This window comes from Pistacia vera, unplaced genomic scaffold, assembly GCF_008641045.1.
Source record: "Pistacia vera cultivar Batoury unplaced genomic scaffold, PisVer_v2 Contig665, whole genome shotgun sequence".
Lineage (NCBI taxonomy): Eukaryota > Viridiplantae > Streptophyta > Magnoliopsida > Sapindales > Anacardiaceae > Pistacia > Pistacia vera.
In genome coordinates, this window is record NW_022196518.1 from 195471 (window position 1) to 217767 (window position 22297).

At 36.6% G+C, this 22297-nt stretch overlaps 5 protein-coding genes across 6 annotated transcripts; 3 read left to right on the plus strand and 2 right to left on the minus strand.

The window, feature by feature from the left end:
- Positions 1 to 17: 17 nt before the first annotated feature.
- Positions 18 to 6849, minus strand: LOC116112629 (pentatricopeptide repeat-containing protein At1g76280). Its single transcript, XM_031398746.1, is given in 15 exon segments — positions 18 to 784; positions 1035 to 1154; positions 1508 to 1696; positions 1805 to 1901; positions 1903 to 1946; positions 2369 to 2596; positions 3142 to 3315; positions 3455 to 3550; positions 3945 to 4454; positions 4642 to 4824; positions 5215 to 5322; positions 5802 to 5980; positions 6063 to 6114; positions 6227 to 6287; positions 6363 to 6849. Coding segments are annotated over 15 exon segments (2460 nt in total). The 5' UTR covers positions 6377 to 6849; the 3' UTR covers positions 18 to 379.
- Positions 6850 to 7846: 997 nt separating this feature from the next.
- Positions 7847 to 9250, plus strand: LOC116112662 (vinorine synthase-like). Its single transcript, XM_031398785.1, is given in 3 exon segments — positions 7847 to 8281; positions 8374 to 8771; positions 8773 to 9250. Coding segments are annotated over 3 exon segments (1311 nt in total).
- Positions 9251 to 10714: 1464 nt separating this feature from the next.
- Positions 10715 to 12076, plus strand: LOC116112663 (stemmadenine O-acetyltransferase-like). Its single transcript, XM_031398786.1, has one exon. It carries the CDS (start codon positions 10715 to 10717, stop codon positions 12074 to 12076), a length of 1362 nt encoding a protein of 453 aa, XP_031254646.1.
- A 1146-nt stretch (positions 12077 to 13222) lies between these two features.
- Positions 13223 to 14605, plus strand: LOC116112664 (stemmadenine O-acetyltransferase-like). Its single transcript, XM_031398787.1, is given in 3 exon segments — positions 13223 to 13996; positions 14085 to 14507; positions 14510 to 14605. Coding segments are annotated over 3 exon segments (1293 nt in total).
- A 540-nt stretch (positions 14606 to 15145) lies between these two features.
- LOC116112635 (pre-rRNA-processing protein TSR1 homolog) lies at positions 15146 to 22207 on the minus strand. 2 transcript variants are annotated; one of them, XM_031398754.1, is made up of 21 exons: positions 21981 to 22207; positions 21799 to 21875; positions 21634 to 21711; positions 21345 to 21476; positions 20673 to 20723; positions 20387 to 20527; positions 20175 to 20297; positions 19930 to 20007; positions 19626 to 19718; positions 19428 to 19550; positions 19091 to 19174; positions 18736 to 18834; positions 18458 to 18655; positions 18189 to 18264; positions 17541 to 17644; positions 17199 to 17458; positions 17024 to 17110; positions 16717 to 16947; positions 16463 to 16541; positions 16272 to 16335; positions 15146 to 15449 (listed from the first exon to the last, which is right to left on the minus strand). In XM_031398754.1, the coding sequence occupies exons 1-21, from the start codon at positions 22069 to 22071 to the stop codon at positions 15331 to 15333; spliced, it is 2388 nt and encodes a 795-aa protein (XP_031254614.1). In that variant the 5' UTR covers positions 22072 to 22207; the 3' UTR covers positions 15146 to 15330. The 2 variants fall into 2 exon arrangements, with proteins under 2 accessions (XP_031254614.1, XP_031254615.1); XM_031398755.1 differs by lacking the exons at positions 21799 to 21875; positions 21981 to 22207 and having other exon boundaries at positions 20387 to 20423.
- Between the last annotated feature and the right edge of the window lie 90 nt (positions 22208 to 22297).

The following is a 22297-nucleotide window of genomic DNA, read 5'->3' on the forward strand; positions in this document are numbered from 1 at the left end:
TTTTAAGCTTAGAATATCATTTGGTTTAAAACTGTAACCAATATTATTGAAAAAGAATTTTATCAATAGAACAAAAATAAGTGTAACAGGATTTCTGTAAACTGCTCTTCAAATGTACAGTGTAAACAGCCGGTCAGCTCCGATCAAAATGAGGTTATTCTACTGTTATACAACCTAAAATCGCTTGATGCAGAGGTAACTTATTGGAAACATCTGTTTCATAAATAGCACAGCAACCCGTGAGCTCTAACATCTCTTTTTGGGCAACTCTCAGCCATTTCTGAAACTTGCAATCGCCTGTTTAATCAAAATCGCATAGCCCTTTTGGGCAGCTTCCGATATTGAATTTGATAGGAAAATTCATATCATCATTAATCCGTCAAGTAGTGTTTTTTCTACTATCGTAGTTAGTTGAGAGTCGACTGCTCCATGAACTTTGATCAGTTGACCAAGAAATTGGAAACCCAAGTATAGCGCACCATCTTAATTGCAAAAGAGCAGTGGCAATCTTCTCGTCAGAATCCTTAAAAATCTTAAGTATTCGTGACTCAGCTTCTAAATCTTCAGCAAGTATGAGATCCTCAAATTCCATCCTCTTTTCTTGTGGAGTGTTACCTTCTTCACAAAGCATTCGCATGCTCAGGACCTGCAATGCTTCTACAGCCGTGCTGTGGAAACCACATTCTACATATGCAGAAAACACATAATGGCAGGTTGACGGATCAGGCTGTACTCTATTTTGGCGCATCTGCTCAATAATATATTCAATTACATCGATCCTTTCCTGGCATTCATTCATGAATGGAGCAAAAGTAATGTTAGCAGTTTTACTATGACATAAACTATAAGACCAACCTACATGTAGAAGAAATGTCCAAATTCAGCTTCACATGTTACAAGCGATACATATACCCAAGATAGAGAGTTCAAAACTTCTTTCTAAAATGGATCTAACAGTACTTTTGTACAAAAAAATTAATTCTTTTTAACTCGTAGAGATAAAAGAGAGACTAGGAAACAGGGAGATGTAGCACCTTTCTATTTGCTTTTTGAAGAATGGTATTGTACAACAGAAGATCAAGTTGAATGCCTTCTGATCTCATTTGATCGTACAGATTTAATGCTTCATCAAAATCTTCATGCTCCAACAGGATCTGGCATAAAAGAAGCTCAGCAGTAAATAAGTGATGATTCCAGGCCAATTACAATAGCAGTTGCAATAGCTTTCCCGTATCACAAAGAATGAGAAGCCAAAGAAATCTACATAGACTAGAACATATATCTTTCCCTCTTCTTCCTTTCTTCCTTTTTTTTATTTTTTATTATTATTATTTATTTTCTTCACATTCTTGAACATGTAAGATTGCACCCTTACCACGTTTTTGATACACAGACCTGTGTTTCTCATAATTCAGGCTGACTATGTTGAATGGAATCTCATAAATTGATATAGCAGATATTATTCATGACCACTTTGTATTCAGTAATAGTTGTAAAAAAAAATTACCTTTATTAAAGCAGTATATGTCACTGTCCCCAAATTGTATCCATCACGCAACATCATGGAAACTAGTGCACATGCTGATTTGAAGCATCTTATAGTGCTACAACAATCTATCATTATATGGTAAGTTGCGGCATTTGGCGGGAAACTACAATATTTCATACTTTTAAATAGTTCTATTGCTGTGTGACTCTGCAAGCCAAGATAAACATAATCAGCCATAAAAAAGAAATGATAATATAAACCACAACTCATGGAGAAGCAATTGCAAGCTATAATTACAGCACTTCAACCACTTACTTCCTTAGCTTCAACAAGTGAATGCAACACTGTATTATAGATGGGTGTTGCCATATAAGTGTTACTCTGACTGAAAAGGCTCTCTGCCAATGCAAATATGGATCAGCTCTCTCATCATTCCCTCTGCTCCAAGGGCTTTAAGCTGAAGAGACCCAGCATAGATTTAAAAAAAAAAAAAAAAAAATGTCATACAAACAAAGCTCCATGTCAAAAGATTAATGAAAGCAAGAAGGTAACTTAGTGTCACACTTTGCACTTATATGAAGGTTGAAGCAAGAGAGATTTAAAGACTAAAAGCTTAGCCATTTCTTTCAATCAAAATGAACTTGAAAAACATAATGATGGAATGAAGATCATAAATAAATCATTATAGATTATGAATTTATGCAGTAGCAAGACTTTCTGAGGATAATTAGGATTCTCTTAATCCAGAAATTACATGAGATTTCTACTGTGATAATACGAAAATTTAAAAGTGACATTCCAGTCTGTAGTTTAAGTAGTTGAGCCAAATTTGGTCATGCTCCATGTAAATGAAACAAAATAGACAAGGCAGGGAGTTACCAAGTTCCTCATTGATAAATGACTGTGCTGAACACCGTTCCTTGCCATATCCATTTCTATGGCCTTTATCCTTTTCACACAGTCTGCCTGTGACAACATATTGCCCTCTTCATATGGAGCATTCACAGTACCAAATAATGAAAACAGTAGCTCATACGTCATTATATCTGGCCGGACTTTTGATTGCTTCATTTTAGCCAACATTGTAACGGCACGCTCAGGTTGGTCCTGCAAAATTAATGCAGCACAAATTTTTATTGGGGCTTGGACAGAAGAAGACAACCTGAAAAACTGTTAATTAAATTTAACAATGCAATAGAACAAAGGATCAATGATTTTAATAAAATTAATTATATCAAACCAGTAAAAGATCATGAGTAATCGTTGTGTTGTTCTAAACTATGCCTAGGCTAATATAAAAGACTTGCTTGATATTCTCTACTTAACATACATCCAACAGTTGAACCACAACAATGATAATTTCTGTCGTACAAGCTCAAAAGGGGTACCACTTCTACAAGGTTGGTGTAGCACTTACCATAAGCAATGTACATAATTAGAGGAAGTTGGTTTGTCCCCACCACCAACCAATCATCAGCCCTTCAATGTTCAATTTTATAGGGAATGGAGACAAATGCTAAGATACATACAATTACATTGTGAGCAGATATTTCCTTTCACATACTCTAGCAGAAGCCAATACTTATAAAAGCTAATATAACTAGGGACACCAATGTGCTGAGAAGAAATAGGGTTTACAGAAATTAACATACCATGGTGTCACATCCGGCAAGAAAAGCATTGAAAGGATGAGGATACTTAAATTCAGAAATTTGATCCAGTAGAGCCTCAGCTAAGTTAAGTTCTAAAGCTTTGCTGCATTCAATTGAAAGGGTTGCAAGAGTTGAATCATTTGGCTTCAAATTCTCGTGCTGCATTATCTCCAACTGCAGAAAGATGAGCAAATGGAAATGATAACAACTCTTACGGTAAAGAAATGAAAGGTCAGATGCGATAAAAATCATCAGTATGAAGGGGAAAATAGTTAAACATGACTGAAATATGCCTCTAACTAATGCAACTCACCACTTCCATGCCATTGCTTATACCTCTTTTAGAAACAATAGCTCTAATAAAGCCATCATATGTACAGCTTGATGGTTGCAACCCAAGATTTTGCATCTATACATAGAAAGATACCCTCAAGTTAGTACATAATATGTAACTGAGCTGAAAAAAGTGTTCACAGGACAGTAAAACATGGAATAAACTGAGTACTAAAAACAGATAGAGAGAAATCCAGTTTGAGTGCAACAACTGTCACTATCATGTCAAACATAATAAAGGTTTTGTAAAATTGCCATCAAAGCATTGGAGCCTGTGAAACATATTTATCAACGGAGTAATTTAGTATGTTTTTATTTTAACTCCATAGAAGTTTTGGCTCATCAAGGAAAATTCCAGACAGAATAAAACTCTTTTATTCCAAAAACTGATTCTTTAGTTCAGTTCTGGTATCACATGACTTTAGCATATAATACTCAGAAGCGTACAAGAAAAAAACAGCTACTTCTACCTGCAACATTAACTGCTCCGCTAGTCCACTATTCTGAGTTTGTGCACAAGCGTGCATTACATCATTGAAAGACCATCTCAAAACCTTCATAACAGGCATGGTTTCAAATTTATTCATCATACCTAATTTAACACTTCCAGCTTCACTGATTCCCCTATTAAATTTAATGGATTGCTCATTGTTTCTGGTATCAGTGTCTATTTTCAAAGCAAAAACATTGTCATACTTCTCCAAGTCAACTTTCTGTGAGCTCAACGGGACATTTGAAGGAATAGGGATGTCCAATCTAGAAGAAGACAGTTTTCCTTCAGAAGTCCTGTTAACGTAAAGCCTTCCCTTCATGGCTAAAGCTACCATGTGTTGTAATGTTTCATATGCAGAGTTTAAATCTTTCAACCTTGTAAAGGACCAAATAAATTTCCGGAGAGAAAATATGCTGAGACTGTAGTGTTTAATATAGTGCTTCCAAATTTCATGGACTGCGGGCAGATTTAGCTGCCAAACTGCAAGCTGAAAGAAAGAAAAAGTTAGAGATATAACAATAATATATTCCTTCGTAAATATTTTACAAGACATAGAACAGCAACACTAAAACTGTGAAACACAAAGGAAAAAAAAAAAAATTATATAATGCTTAAGACTCTGCTCAAGATTTCTTGGAGACAAAAATAATTTGACATCAATATAATTTACACACCTTGAGAAGTTCTGTATATGTAATTTCATTCTTGCCCACCATTTGGGTCTCCATCAACTCCAAACATAGATTCGCATGAATCATACTTTGCATTTTTGCACAAGCCCCCAAGAAACAATTGTACATGGGAAGAATAGGAAACATGCCATGACTTTTTCCAAGAAAATTAATCAAATTAAATGCCTGCACAAAGTAAAACAAAGCAACAACTGAACTTTGTCATTATAACAGCAGTTAGGAAAAGAAGAATGCATAAATATTAATTGATATACGTCTTAATTGTAAGTTTTATGGTAGTAAAAATAAAATTGCCATCAAAATCTATCAATTGTGTCCATATGAACTAGGCACTAACAAAAAATTATGTTCACTATTAATACAGAAAAGACTTAGTTTTCCCAGTTTAGATAACCAGTCAACATTCTAATGATATGATCAAGTGATTATACCATAATTTTACTCTCAGCAATGAGATATATATGAAATTAAAGTAGCCACTTAACTTTAATCATATATAATAAAAATTAAAAAAAGAAAAAAAGAAAAAACAGTTAAATAATATATTGTTTGTACCTCCTCCAAGTAACCCCCTTTACAAAGAGCTCGTATCATGAGCAGGTAGCATGTGTTATTCAGGCCAATCTCTTTTTCTTCCGTCATTCTCCAGGTCTCCATGACAAACTGCATGCGAAAGAAAACACCACCTTAACTATTAGAGCCAAAAGGACTCACCCTAAATTATAGTTAAGAAAATAAAGATCACCCCAACCTTCTCAATACAACAGAGCTGAGGCATTTTCTGCAATCTTAAGTCATGACACAATTTGCAGCATTTGCTACAGCCTTCAGAGTTCTTAGCCAATTCATACTAACAAGTGATCTTATAAAATGATTAGATTCTTGATCATGTTATCAGTTCAATTTCTCCTTTGAAACTCCACTGTAATGAGCACAAATACCACTTATACAAGGCCTTCATAGCTACCCTCCTAATACTTAAGTAATGTGCATTACATGTGGTTCATATCAATCTAACTAGTCAAATGTCAGTTCACATCCTCATTACATGTGTTCTGAATCCAGTGAAGTTAGTAAATCCAAATAATACAAATGCACACACAATATGTATCCAAGCTAAAATTCAATGCTGTTTGGCTTACCAGAGGATCCGGTGATCTTGCACAGTACTGAAGAATATGAATGAAATCAGCAGCACCTAGCAAGTGATTTCCACGGACAAGATCTGAAAGTAGATAGGAAGCTCTGCTTCTCTCACCTGTGCGGAGCGCATGGACAATTTGCATCTGCATAGACATTGTGGTCGAATTTTTTCCATGACCTGCATTTTATGCCTTACATACTTAAAAATTCTCTATAATTAACTTAATCACACAATATGAGAAGTTAACAAAGTGACCAACCCGAGGCCGTAAGAGTAGATAACTCCAGTTTAGGAGCAACATTTCTTGGTCCCTATAAGAAAATTAAAATTTTACGCCATAAATAACGAAGAAAAAGAAACATTTATTTGTAATGGAAATAACAGAATATCTAACAATCAAAATGGATAAAAATATGAACCTACATGTTCGTGTAACTTTGATTTACATAAAGTGTCAGCAATTGACCGATAAGGAATCCTCCATCTGTAAAATTCAAAATTCATATCAGCGCTCAATAATGTCATTATACCATTTTCTAAACAAAAAATTTATACTTACAGCGATCTACGCATGCTTTTTGCACTTCCTTATAAATGAATTTGAGCTCGTGCGGTCACAAGATTCACAACAGAGACGTGCAAATAATTCCGTTCCGTTACGAGCTACTCCGTTCTTTAATTAATCAACTTGCTCTCGGTGCGGTAACCACATAGATGGAACTTTATGTTATATACATGTATCCTATAATGATAATGGTTTGTTTAAGATGCAAATCGCGACCAGATGAACACTGATGTTCTGTTTAGGGTTTCGATATTTTCGGCAGGGAAGATAACGAAAATAGGCCGCGGATGGTGGTCGTGGTAGTTTCGAGGATCTTACGCGGCAGAGCGAACTCTTCTATCGTGCTGCATTTCCTCTGGCGGCGTAACTGCACCCTCTCGATCCATCGTACTGAAGAACGATTAGGGTCATATTCTCTCCTCTCTACAATGCCAAATTGCCAATAGACGAAGTTCTTCGTTTCAGATAAATTCTTCGCTGCAACTGCAATTGCTTCGATCCACCCCCTCGGTGAAAAACCGTAATACGCCCTGAGGAATTCCAACCGCCAGCCTTGATAAAAATTTGGGCCTTCAAGTCACGATAGACAGGCTCCAAATAAATGAGCCCAATATGCTTTTAACTCTCTTCCTCTCGGGATTGGTAATTAGACTTAGTAGTAGTAACTCATATATATATATATATATATATATAACTAACTTTATTAAGATTTAATTTAATAGACATGTGATTACAAGAATTATGTTTTGATTTCTTATTTTATAATTCATGTTTTAGTAGTATTAGGATTTCAATTCATTATTTTAGTAGCATTATAATAGTACGGAAGTGGATATCAAAATTGAGTAATCAGATTCAAAAATTTTATTATACAAATTAAATGGATATTACTGTCTTCCTCAATAATCCAAATGAGCAACAAGTCGTGTATATTTTAACTGAAAAAGAAATCATTACAAGAATTAGACAATAAGAGGAAGGAGATAATATTAAGTATGATAGTATAGAAATACCAAAAATTTCATGCCAAAAAGCTCTAAACATGCTTGAGAGTTAAAAATATTTTGGCTTCAACAAGAAGGTATCCATGATAGTAACTTATTATATACTTGCAAGATAAAAGATCTGATAATAACTCTAAAATATAAATTATTGTCCCAAACAACTTTAGATAAATATTTTATTTCATCTTAAACCTTTAATGTAACATAACATATATTTTTTTGAATATAATTATTACTATAGAGAGACAAAAAAAATTATAACTTATTACAATATAAAATTTATTCTTATTTATAACTTATCCAACAAAAATTGGTATGACTATTACTTTATATAGAGATTCTGCTCTATATCAGTAATAGGTTTACAGGAGGTTTTAAACTATAAAAATATTGTTGATCAAATGAATGTGAAACAGAAAACAACTTTAGCTAGAGTTGTATCTTTTGAGTTTGAGCCTGATTCCAGCTAGAATTATGGAGGTTGGAGTAATTTCGATAGCGTGCAGCAAACTCTCTACTTCGACACCATTTCACCTCAAAACCTACGAGCTTTCTCTCTTGGGTCGAATCGTTCCACCCATTTACATTCCTATGATCCTTTTCTATCCCCTGAACCAAATTCACACGAACCAGCTTTCCTTTACCCATATTATCTCCAAAACAAGACAGCAGCTAAAGCAATCCTTGTCAGAAACTTTAACTCGGTTTTATCCTCTTGCTGGAAGGGTCAAAGATTATATTTCCATTGATTGTAATGACGAGGGGGTTTACTACGTAGAGGCCCGAGTCACTGGTTCTTTGTTTGAGTTTCTCAACCAGCCTGATCTTTCATCAATTCACAAATTCCTTCCGGATGGAGAGGATAATAAAGCTGAAGCAGTCCCAGGAGACCACGTGGCGAAGATACAGGTAAATTATATTTGCATGTGGTGTCATTGCGGTTGGTGTCTCTATTATGCATATGATTGTTGATGGATGTGCAATGACAACGTTTCTCAAAGCTTGGGCTGCTATGGGCAATTGCCAAACTCAAGGCCAACGCAACCAGCTCAAGTGTGCCGAATCCCACGCTCTTTGAGGCAGTTTCAGCAATTCTCTGGAAATGCATGTTCTCTGCGATTAAGGTAAAACCCGGAATTCAGAAACCCAGTTTGATAACCCACGCAGTAAATATGCCGTCAAGAGCAGTGCCTCCTATTTCAGAAAATCTTATGGGCAATTCCCTCTGGCTGGCCACTGCAATGTCACCATTTAACGAAACACAGCTGCAAACTTTGGCATGCAAGTTGAGGGAAGTGATTAAAAAAGTTGATGGTGATTTTGTGAAGAACCTACAGGGAGATGAAGGGCTGCAGGTTAAGCTTAGTGAGCTTATAAAAGAGGTGGGCGAAAACTTTTCGTAGTGAAGTTGATTATATTGCGTTTAATAGTTGGTATAACTTCGGTATATATGAGATTGATTTTGGCTGGGGAAAGCCGATTTGGGCGAGTGCTGTTGGTTCAGCCAAATGAATGCCAGTGATTTTGAATGTTGCTGTTCTTATGGATACACGAGTGGGGGACGGAATTGAAGCATGGGTGTTTTTGGATGAACAAGACATGGCTGTATTAGAACATGATGAAGAGCTCCTGGCTTTTGCTTCCTTAGATTCAAGTCCTCTTAATCACTCATCTAGCATCAAATGTGTTATGCCTGAAAATGTATGGTTGACGCAGAGCCCAGTCAGTACAAATGGTCAGAGTCTAGGTAGATCTTACAACCATTCAGGTGCGATCACGTCGCATGCTGGCGTGTGGAGCATGCTCCTACCAGTGCAGTGGGTGTGCGCCAGACTGACGAGAGGCTGGATGTCGTCTACGTATCCAATCCCTACATAAACCAAGGAAATCACTTGAGTAAGTGAACAACGGGACGCAAAGAAAGATTTGACGATACCTGACCCATTTTTATGGATTTAGTAATTATTACCTCAATGTATCCCACTATAAATAGAGAGCTTCTCTCCCGTTTGTGAGATTCGCTCATTTTTACTCTTGATTAGCTATCTTCTCACTGTAATAGCTTATTCTCTCTCTCTCTCTCTCTCTCTCTCTCTCTCTCATTTGTATTCTCAACACTCTAAAGTCAGCTCGCTAAGTCGCGACCTAATCCTTCGAATATAAATATAATATCAGTGGACGTAGGATTCGCTTGTTTAAGCATCCGAACCACTTTAAACATTGTCTTTTGACCATTTACATTCTCAATCCCTCATTCGCGTGTGTCTTTTGGGCCAGCTCAGCATTTCACACGTGCGTTTAGTTGGTGTCAAAATCAAGCATCAACAAAATGTTAGCTTGAACTTGTTGATCAACAAATAATTAAGGGCAAATTAATGTCGAAAGTTAATTGGATAAGAGGAATAAATTTCCATTTATTGTCGGCAATTTCTTAAATTTGATTAAAACTAATAATCATATACATTTTGCTTTTCCAGCATAATGGATGATGATACATTCGTGGGTAGCCTGGATGGATGAGGCGAATTAAGGATAGTGTAGATAGGTGTACGGTTTCAGTTTTGATTCTTCGTCTAGGCATTTACAATTTAAGTTGGGGACTATAACGATGGGTTGCTGTGCTAATCACCTCCGGGGATTAGTTGAGATACACATAAACTGGCTTCGACACTAAAAACTCCTGTTTGATTAATTAGTCAATGTCTTTGAAGTTTGGCATACTTGCACTTAGTATTAAATAGTCTTGAATTGACTATTAATTTCTGATTATATTAATTTTAATGGTATACAAACGAAGTCTTGATATACATTGGTGGTTTAGAAGTCCAAAATCTGTATTGAAAGCAAAAACAGAAAGTAAGTAAATGGAGATAAGGAAGGCATGAGAAAATGTAAACTATATTAATTGTAAAATAATGGAAATAACTATTAAAAGAGAGTAGAATTAAATGCTAGAATCTGAAAGATAGATTAAGGGTAACAGAAATATAAAGGTGGAGATTGAAAGGAAGATGCATTTCAATCTATTTAAGCTAAGTGCTTCCGCTAGCTCTACATCAATTCATCCTGTGTGTTTGTTAATGCATTTCAATGCTTGATTGGCAGTAAACTTTTGGCAGAGCTTAGCATTTAGTTCAGTAAAAATTCCAGCAGGTGCAAGCATGTTATAAGCGACCCGCAGGCGAAAAAACATAAACAGGTGAATACATATCACTTTTAAAAGTGTTTTTAATTACCATAATATTAACTTTTGCATCTTGGCCTTATTGTAATTGTGGAAATGTATATTGTTGAATTTAGACCAGTTACTTTTGAATTACTTTCAGGGAAGCTCTGAAAATGATGACAATGGAGGCTGAAGTAATCTCTCGAGAGTGTATCAGACCCTCTTCTGCAACACCCCTTCACCTCAAAATCCATAAGCTTTCTCTGTTGGATCAATATGTTCCTCCCATCTATATTCCTGTGGTCATTTACTATCCCAATCAAGACACAAACCTTTCCCCTACCGACATTATCACCCAAAGACTGCAATTGCTGAAGCAGTCTTTATCAGAAACCTTGGTTCGCTTTTACCCACTTGCAGGAAAGATGAAAGACAGTCTTTCCATTGACTGTAACGACGAGGGGATCTATTTTGTAGAGGCCCTAGTTCAAAGTCCACTTGATGAATTTCTGAACCAGCCTGACCTCGCTTTGATCAATAAATTCCTCCCGGGTGAGGCCAGTTGGAGTGCAACACCAACACCAGGAACTCACGTGGCTATGATACAGGTGACAACATTTTCATGTGGTGGTATTGTCATCGGTGTCTTTGTTTCACATATGATCGCAGATGGAAATGCTTTAAGCTCGTTTCTCAAGAGTTGGGCGGCTACAGCTCGCAAGAATACTGACGAAGCGGTACCAGTTCCTATTTTTGATAATTCAACTGTATTTCCTCCAAATGATTTGTTCCCAAGAGAAGCAACAATGATGGCCACGGTCATCCCATTTTTCAAAATTGGCAGAAGCGTTACTAGGAGATATGTTTTTGATGCCTCAGCAATAGCCACCCTTAAGGCCAAGGCCACCAGTTCAAGCGTGCAAAACCCCACACGCGTTGAGGCCGTATCCGCACTCCTTAGCAAATGCATCATGGCTGTTTACAAAGCAAAATCTGATTCCAACAAGCCAACTCTTGTGAGCCATGCAGTGAATTTGCGTCGGAGAGCCACACCGCCGTTCTCAGAATATTGCATGGGAAATTTCCTCTGGAAGGCCACGGCATTATTCCCAAACGATGAGGAAGCAGAGGTGGAGAGCTTGGTGACCCAGCTGAGAGGAGCCATAAGAGAAGTTAATAACGATTTTTTGAAGAGCCTAGAAGGTGATGAAGGGTTGAGTAACCTTTGCAAAGCTGTGAAACATATCGGTGGGGCGAGCTCTGGTGAGGTGGATTTTATTGGGTTTACGAGTTGGTGTAACTTTGGTTTGTATGAAATTGATTTTGGATGGGGAAAGCCTGCGTGGGCGAGCTGTGTTGGAACAACTGAACCGAATACTGTGTTCATGAATATGGTAATTCTTATGGATTCAAACTCGAAGGATGGAGTTGAAGCATGGGTGAATTTGGGTGAGGAAGACATGGCTATTCTGGAAGTTGATAAAGAACTCCTTGCATATGTTACTTTGGATCCAAGTCCTTTACGACAGTTTAATTAATCTTTCGAGGATAGTTAAGATCATTGGATCGCCATGAAATGTTTTACAAATTCCCTTCTTTAGATTAATATATGGAATAGTATGGTTACAATAAAGTGCATATATGACTTCTCTTGCTTGTTATATATTTAGAAGACGCCAAAAAGGAAAAAAAAAAAAAAAAAATTGGCATAATGTACTCTTGAATATTATACCAACTTATGCACAAACAAAATATAACAACAATTAATCAAGGGCATAAACATAAACATTGGCACATATAGTGTATACTTCTTTTAACTTTGATGGATTGTCTGTCTACGACGACTTATTCGAGGGTCTTGCTCGATTCGGGTGAGGGTTAAAATCAAATAAGCTAAAATGGGGTTAAGGTTTTCTATTATGAGTCTTTTGTAATAGTAAGAAACCTAATGTGAAAAAGAATAGAGGGTTAGAATGAGCTACTTTTGTAATTGCGTTAAGTTTTGATATTCAATAAAAATTCTCTATTTGAATGCTAAACGTAATTCTTTAATCGGAACGACTAAGATAAATCATGTGTTCTATCTTTTATATTATACTTTACTTGTGATGTATTTGGTTTTCGGTTTCGACATAGAGCACATAAAAAAAGATACTTGTATCCCATTGATGACATAGTTAATTAATGATTCAAAATATAACGATTACAACGAGGGTCTTGTCAGCTTGAGTTTTTGTAAGTGTATATAGCCGAGCGACAATCTTATATATTTAATGATCAACAAACAGTTCTTGATGTACCCATGCTCAGAAGTTCCCAGCAACCTATCTATTGAACTGCGAAAAATGGAAGCTTTTCTGTAAAAGGAAGGAAAAACGTTAGTGCTTTGGCCTTGCATGCATCAATTCATCTAGGAGGGTGTGTTTTGGTACGCAGCGTATAGATAGAGTTTATATTTACATTATTATTTAAGTGCTTATATCAGACTATGGTTCAGTGTACATCAGAGCCGGCTGCATGACAAATACGATGAACACAACCGACAACATAACAAGTTAACAGATATCGCTCTTCATTACTATAATATTTAGATTTTTGCAGCTTGGCCTCGTTGTTGTAAACTTATATAGTTTATATAGTTATAAATATTGTTCATTACGCTTCCACTTCTCAATTGCAAATTGATGACAATGGAGGTTGAAGTAATTTCTCGAAAGTGTATTAAACCCTCTTCTCCAACACCTCTTCACCTCAGAACTCATAAGCTTTCTCTTTTGGATCAATATGTTCCTCCTATCTATGTTCCTATGGTCTTCTATTATCCTAATCAAGACACAAACCTTTCTCCAAGCGACATTATCTCCCAAAGACTGCAACTTCTGAAGCAGTCTTTATCAGAAACCTTATCTCGCTTTTACCCATTTGCTGGAAAGGTGAAAGACAGTCTTTCCATCGACTGCAATGATGAGGGGATTTATTTTATAGAGGCCCGAGTTCAAAATCCTCTCACTGAATTTCTGAAACAACCTGATCTTTCGTTTATCAATAAATTCCTTCCTTATCATCTCGATTGGAGTGCAACACCAACAGAAGGAACTCACGTTGCTATTGTACAAGTAACAACATTTTCATGCGGTGGTATTGTCATTGGCGTATATGTTTCACATATTATCGCTGATGGAACAGCTTTGAGCTCGTTTATCAAGAGTTGGGCTGCTGCGGCTCGTCAGAGTAGTACTGAAGAAGCAGCATTAGTATGTCCTAAATTTGATGGTTCTTCTTTATTTCCTCCAACTGATGCATACCCAACAGAAGCAACCATGATGGATGCTGTAATCCCATTTTTCAGAACTGGCAAATATATTACCAGGAGATTTGTATTTGATGCTTCAGCAATAGCCACCCTTAAGGCCAAGGCAAAAAGTTCAAGAGTACAAAACCCCACCTGCGTGGAGGTGGTAACAGCATTCCTTAGCAAACGCATCATGACAGCCTTTAAAACAAAATATGGTTTCAAGTTTCAACAAGCCAACTTTTGTGGTACAGGCAGTAAATTTGCGTCGAAGAGCAATGCCACCATTGTCAGAATATTGCATGGGAAATTTCATCTGGAGGGCAACAACATTGTTCACAAACGGGGAAGCAGAGTTGGAAGGATTGGTGTATCTGCTGAGGGAAGCCATAACAAAAGTTAATAGTGATTTTGTGAAGAGCCTAGAACTAGAAGGTAAAGAAGGGTTGACTAAGATTTGTAACATTGTGAAAGATATAAGTGGGGAGTGTAATGAGGTGGATTTTGTTGGGTTAAGCAGTTGGTGTAACCTTGGCTTGTATGAGATTGATTTTGGATGGGGAAAACCAACGTGGGTTAGCAACGTTGGTATAACTAGTTCAAAGAGAGTGTTCATGAATAATATGATAATTCTACTGGATCCAAAACTGAAGGATGGGATTGAAGCGTGGATGACTTTAGTTTGGATGAGGCAGACATGGGTATACTGGAAGTTGATAAGGAACTGCTTGAATATGTTACGTTAGATCCTAGTCCTCTAGGACTCTCGACTTAATCTCATTCCCTCTTGCTGATAAGGTCTTGGTGGCAAGGAAATGTTTACAAATTATTATGTCATTCTCCTTCCTTCGGTTGTATGGAATTGTATGGAATACTCATTCACAAATTTACTTCTATTTCTTACTAACACAACTCATTCATCTTGATATAATTGGTAAAACGATATATATGCATCTATCATTCCTCGACAAGGTACGATTTGGTAAAATGCAAGAAGCTCCTCATGGGATGCAATGAGAGAAAACTTATCGCAGCCTCACTCTAAAAACAACCAAATACACATCATAAACAAGGAAATGCAACAATAAGCTGCGCCATAACTCAAGGAACTAGCATTTGGGTTCAGGCTTCAAAGCAACTTTAATGAACCAATTGCATATCATTACTCAATTCTTCAATCTAATATATATAAATTACTGAGATCAGGCAAATAAACACGTGAATGAAGACTTTCTTTTCTTTTTTCTTTTTCTCCACAGATCCGCATCAAAGACAAAAAGGGTAAAAACAAAAAGATTAGGAAACAGAAAAAAAAAAAAAAAAAAAAAAAAAGGTGGGTGTGGGGGTATGGAGGTGGGGGGGTTAACAAACCAAAAGTAGAGAAATCACTTCCCTCCTCAAGTGATTGTAATCTGAACCAGAGCTTCATTCCCACAACAATGGGGTAATCTTCTATGTTTGAGTACCAAACATATAAGACTGAACACCACATGCTGTCTGTCAGGCATCAAGAACCGGGAATCGGTGTTCTGGCCACTTCGGATAAGCACGCTTGTACAAGCTCATACAAACAGTATCGTGCTGCTGAGGGACCCCATTGAAAACACACTTCATAGCCCCTGAAAAGAAATCAAACATTAGTTGTAGCCACTTAATTTCAATGGTCATCCACTTCTACTACAAAAATCATGGCATTTAGTGTAAAATAACTTGGTATTAAAACCTAAAGCACATTCAACTTCTCAAAACATAGCATAATCACCACAAAATCCGGAAATCTCTCAACCACCTTTAGGTGTTCACTGACTTTTAAACTGGAAATTACTGTCTAAACCTACAATCTTGATAGTCAGGAATTCTATGGGATATAAAATCCCAAGTAAGTGGCCCCAACGGGAGCTCAAACCAACCCCTGGCAGAGAAATGTTTATAGAACATGTAAATCTACTTTCTTTCGCTAAAAGGATTCCTCAACTAAAATCTAAGCATCTTCCTGATGGTTACCTTCAATTAGAAAAAAGGGAAAGTTGGGTGGTGGGGTTCTTTGTGAGAGGTAATAGCAATGTATCTCTATGTTGCTACTAGCAGTGACCTTCAGAAAAGGTGAAACGCACATTAGTTGACAAATCTTTCCTCTTTACAGTCCCTCCCTTCTACATGAGTACCTTTAGCTACTCCCCATATAATACTCCTTAAATACAATGCAGTGATAAAATTTCAGAGGATCTAAAACTAGCTAAAATAGGAAACACAAGGGCTTTACAGAGAACTCGGTTTAGGAAGTGCATTGCATTTATACAACTAAAACAAATCAAATGCAGAACACTGTTAATTGCATGACACGACAAAGTCTGAATCATATTAACTAATTTTTCACCTAGAGGACCAAACGGCACCCAATCAATTGTGGTATAAAATATCTTGTTGAATAAGCATCATACCATGTGTACCAACAGGCTCCTTAACACGACCACGGCGACCATTTTTTGTCCAGACTTCAACAGGCTGCACTTGCAAACCACAGGAAAGAATTAAAAATATGATGAGGTGCACATCAATTCTTAGAATCAGTAAAAGTGCCAAGCAGAAACAGTAAAACTTTAAGCATACACTAGAATGATTCTTTTATTACCTTGAACCATCTCACATCCTCTGGGTTATGAAACATATATCTTACTGAGGCTTTTAATTTTGACACTCGTTGGGGGTAACTGCAACAAGAAACTTTTAAGGCTTAACAAATCATAACTTCCATAAACTGATTCTCATTATACCTAAAAATTCACCCAGTATATCAGACTTGACCAGATACACATTGGTTGTACATAGGCATAGAGTTGCAATAATCATTCAGAGTGTAACTTGTAAGACAAGAATAAATCATACCCAGTTAAAATAATTTTCTTCAGAATTATTCTATCTGGGTCAATGCTTCTCAAGGACCCAACAGCAGCAACTGCAGGTGGAGCACCTGCTTCCGCACTCTTCAGAGCTATCAAAGGAAGAGGTGGAAAAGAGATAGGAGCATAAATTGAAGCTACGGAAAAACGCCCTGCATGGAGAAACCTTTCCATCTTGTGCTTGTCTGAATTAAAATTGTCACTAGAAAATATGGGCCTGCAAAGCAAAATGCAATAACATCAAAGCTTAAATAAATATAAATACCATAAGTTAGGGGAAAATAAGTCACTACCTTGCAATAAACTGGCGGAAGCCGACATGAAATACTAATTCTTCTTTTGCTTTGATAGGAGCATTGTAGGTATCATGCTTCTTTATGCTGCAAAATATCAATAATCTCATTCAATGATAAAGCATTAAAGAGAGCAAATCATAACTACCAATAATGAGGTGAAGAGAGGACATACCTAAAATGAAGGACAGACATCTTGGATTCGTGCTGCAAAAGGCCAGATGCTACTAAAGGCACCGTCTTTACAAGTTCTTGTAATCTGTAAGCAACAGTCACAGGTACTTCCTTAATATGAAGCCTCACAAATGAGCTAGCAGGTACACAGTCTTCCCTGTCCTCTTGCTCCATTTCTAACGATTTTGCAAAAACATGCTTTTGCGTTCTTGCAAGATTATCAAACGCAAATATTCTGGCATATTCTGGAGGTAGAGATTCCTGATATTCATCAACGATAACATATATAAAGCCCTTGACATTGACAGATAATACAAAATACCAAACAAAACAATTATATCACCTTAGGATCCCAGGAAGAGGTCCTAAAGGACTTCAGCCCTCTATACTTGGCAAACCGCTTTCTGGCAGGAACATCTAATGGAGTATCCACTTCGTCGGGAAATTCTGAAACACAAAAACTAACAATGAACAACCAAAATACAATATATTGACCCTAAAATTTTGTTCTGATCAACTAAAAAGTTGTGCCCTACAGGGGTTCATTTATCTCCAATAAAACTAAAAAGAAAGCTATATGTTACACATTATCTTGAGCAAATATTTTACTATTATGTGAGAAATCTCACGGCTTTATACTAATCCAACACTTCAAAAGTATTTGAATGTACATGTGTGCATGCATTTTCCCTTGCACATACTAACTTTATCAATCTCTCTTCTTGAACAGATGCCTAACCCAATGTCCCCACTGGATTAGCACAGCTCATGTACATAAGATCTCAATATGAGCATCTCTCTCAGTTGGGCCCTGGCATTTCAGAATTTAAATGTTCAACCACAAAAGTGTAGGATGAGAAGGTCTCACAGATTCAAATGAAACAACTAGGTCAATTATTTTCCAGAAGTCAACAGACAAACAGGCATGCATATTACCCTCATGATCACAAAGTAAAATAAAGACTTTCTTAAAATGGAAAAGAAGTGATACCTTCATCTTCAGCATGCGCCTCTTTAATTTTTCTAATCTCATCCTCTATCTGTTCCCTTGACAAATTCTCACCTTCCTGCACGACAAAGGAAAACAATTACAACTCTGAGAAATTGGAAGAAATAATTTGTAATTCATCTAGACAGAATAATATCTAATGAAAGCTTGGACAAGCAAAATAAAATAAAGGGAAAGAATTTAACTATTCACCCTTCCCAAAAACTAATCATGAAAAAGGAATAATATTCAGAGTTTATAAAGTAACTAACCATCATCACCGAATCATTTTCAGTTTCATCATCAGAGTATTTGAAGGATAGGGAAGCTTGATCGTCGTCAAGGTCTGAATTATTGGTTTTCTCTTGACCAGCAAAACCGCTTTCTTCTTGGTCCAATACCATACCATCATCAGCATCATCATCGATATCTGAATCATCCTCATCAGTATCATCCACAATCCAAGCAGCCTACAAGATTTGGGTGCGAATCATTCAATACAAAAATTCTTCAGCAAGATACATAAAGAGAACTCTGAAATTCTGCAGACCTGGTATTCTGAAGTGCCTCGAGGAAGAGCTCTCTTTTTTAGCTTTTTTTCTTTTTGATTTTGGTCAGCCTCTGCCATTTCCGCCTCTGTTGGCCAAGTCTGATCAAAGAAACTTCAAGATAAGTAGGCATAAATGAACAGGAAAGCATGTGCTTTTGTAGTAAAAACTAAGAAACTAACTATATTAATAAGATACTTCAAAAACAGTTTTTTGTATGAAACAGAAAATGATGCCAAATAAAATAAGGTTCACAGTGAAACTATTAATTTTTAGTCAACTTTCACCATTATAAATCTAAGAGTGGTTGATATTTGAAATTTAATATAAAAAGACTTGGATACTTCTTCAAGTTACCTGCTCTCCTGCAAGTGGATCTGGGACATTCTCAACAAGCAAAGGCTCCTGCTTAGAAGGATCAGGAGCCAAGGAACGAATGACCTGGAATTAGAAGGAAAAATCAAACAGACACTTTGTCAATTTATAAATGAATTATCTAGAAACATCCAAAAAGATCTCGAAAATTTTCTCAGAGCTAATGTAACCCAGAGTAAAGAAAATCAATATCAACAGTATATCAGTGGGCATATTAAATACAAAAACCAATTCTACTTTAGCACAACAATGATGAAGATAAATTATGATCAAGTTGAACATTGATAGTCCTTCAACATTTAAGCAAAACAGCTTATACCTCAGCATCATGTATTTCATCTGATTCCATGGCGTCTTGTTCTTTTCTGGATTTCAAAGGAAAAGGATCCTTCAAAATCTCAATTTTGGACAACTGGAAGTCCCCCGCACCAGAAACATGAACCTGATATAAAGAAAACAAGCCATAACCATCTGATCAATCCATAAAGGCAAGCATGGAAATGGTTGAAGTAATTACCAACTGATTCACAGAGAGGCTGTGAGCACGCAAATAACCATTGAGGAGAAGGGTACATTTTGCAGAGTCGCAATCATCTGCTACCATGTCCACCTATAATGAACTACAGAATCAATTTATTTTCCAAAAGGCATACACATTGTTTAGAAAGGAAATAAGCAGCAAGATTTGCCACCTACAATTCCAATACGAAGGTAAGAATTCGCAAAGAATCATACACATGAAATCCCATATGTTCCTGATCATTGCTACTTCTTAAGTGAAGTGGATTGCTCGTAAAACTCATAAGAATTTAAACAATTACCTTTTGTGCCATCAGGTAAGGCCGTTGATTTCGCCAGTGAGGCACTGTGAGCCTTTGCTCCTTAAAAAGCCACATGAACTGCAATTGCCATACAATTAGATCAATACAAAATGTTCCAGGACAGAAACATGAGAAATGATAGTGTACATATCATAAACCAATGTTATTTTTTGCTGGGCGTCACCAAATCGTCATTTTTCAAACACAGTATCCCAGAACAAAAGTTCGGATGCACAAACAATCACCTTGTGCAGCTCATCCTTTGTATCAGCTGGATAAAATTTACAGTCCTCAGGAAATTCAGAAGCAAGGTCAGAGATACACAACTTCTTTGATTCTTGTCTTTTTTTCAAATCGGTAGGTAGATCCTACAGGCACAGGAAGAAACTTTCATTACTTAAACCAAGGAAGAATCAGATATTTAGAGCAGTGCAAATAACATCAACCAAGAACTTACACGGATCAACACAGTAGTGCTTGGTAATCCAAGAGACCTAAACACAGAAAGGCATTGACTTCCAAATGAATCAATATAGTAAGAAGTACTGTCTTCACAAAATGAGCTCACTGATGCCACAAAAGCAATTAAATCAGCAACCTAAAATTCCATTTGAAAAACCATCAGACTATTAGAGGCCCAAAATAACATGCAGGGGAGGGGAGTGGAGGGGTATAACCAAGACTTGAACCGATAAAACAGCAGATCATTGAAGGATATAAACAGGTGCTAAACAATTACATACCTTTGCCATTTCCATACATGCCGACAAATCCCCATGAGGTGCTTGTAGTACCTAAAGCAATAACTTAAATGAGATATTTATAATTTTTAAACATAATGGATTGTCAACAAAGTAAAATTCAGGCCATATAAAAGAACTTTAGAATGACATCATGTATCAACCTAATCAACATATATTGTGGAAAATAATTGACCACAGAAAAACAATTCCACACAGAGCACTTTCTTCCCAAGAAGTCATTCTCAATCTCAATAATAAGTCCTGTCAGATCATGTTTGGTGCACGTAAAACTACAATCAATCAATACACTAGTGGAGCATGACATGTATGATCACCAAGCTATTAACAATTACTTTCATCTTTATTATCCAAGGATCACTAGAATTTGACTGACAAATACCCAAACAACAACCATTACCGTACAAGAGACATGATATATTCAGTGAAGCCAAATCAATCAAATGTTGCTAACTAATGAGAGGAAATATTTACGAAGGTTTCAAAGAAAAGATATACATATATAACTCATAAAATTTCAAAGAGCTATAATCCAAATGCTGCTCTAAACACATAGCATCACTGGGAACACCCTTATTTCTATTTCCTTTTCCAATTCTTAAACAAAAATCCTAAGAAGAATTCCTTAACATAAAAGATGGAATGGGAGCTAACCGTTGCTCTAAGTCTGTACTCAGAAGAACAAACTGTTGAAGGCACAGCTCCATTACCTTCTGAGCTCAACAGTCTCAGAAGATCTTCAGTCACAGAATTTAGATTCACAGACGCACAAAGACCAAAAAGAACCTGCATGAACAAAAATAAGATGCACAAAACAGGATATTAAAACAACACCCAAATCCTTACAAATGTGTGGAACATGTAGAATTACAAAATATAAAGCACATTATATCCCAATACATTAGCACACCCAAAAAAAAGAAAAAAAAAAAAAAAAACTCACAACAACACGGGGAGGGCTTGCTGAACCACTTGAAGCTCTTTTTTCATTCAAAAGAGTTGCTCGTTTCTGGTCGCGTAGCTACAGAAATCACAATCTTGTTATAGGTATCAGCAAATAGAATATTGCACATTATATATCTAATAAGGACATTAAAATATCAATTACCATCTTGTTACGCTGAACTCGAGCAGCCCGAGCCCCCTTCGCCACATTGCGCTCCGATTTTGCAATCCGACTCTTATCTAATTCACATTCAGGTGGTTTATTAAACAAAAATATTTATAACAATCGAGAAAAACCGAATCTGAAAAATGAAAAATGAATTAATAGAGTACTAAAAAATGAACCTTTTAGAGAGGTTTTGTGCAGGTTACGAGTTGATTTGCTGGAGAAGCGGGATTTGTGAGTTTTGTTTACTTGAACTCGAGATCCTCCCATGGCAACTGCAAGAGTCGTACACAGCTACCTCGCGGAGAAACCTTAATGAGTCATCATCAGCAGCAGCAGCAGCAGCACTCAATTTTTGCTAAACCCTAATGAGCGGTTTATGTGAACTAAGCAAACAGCGGCAAGGGTTTTTGGGTTTTAATAACGGCCAGTTATTTTAGTTAGATTATAAATATTGTGTAATTTATAATCACCTACCTCCTTTCTCACAATATCA

Bases quoted from the DNA above. Each gene is read 5' to 3' on its own strand.
- LOC116112663 (XM_031398786.1), top strand. From the start codon at position 10,715: ATGACAATGGAGGCTGAAGTAATCTCTCGAGAGTGTATCAGACCCTCT.
- LOC116112635 (XM_031398754.1), bottom strand. From the start codon at position 22,071: ATGGGAGGATCTCGAGTTCAAGTAAACAAAACTCACAAATCCCGCTTC. The intron at 18,835-19,090 runs GTAACTTGAAGA...TTCTTTGATCAG, and splicing joins ATCCACTTGCAGGAGAGCAG to ACTTGGCCAACAGAGGCGGA. The intron at 17,111-17,198 runs GTATGTCCTCTC...GATATTTTGCAG, and splicing joins ATGTCTGTCCTTCATTTTAG to CATAAAGAAGCATGATACCT.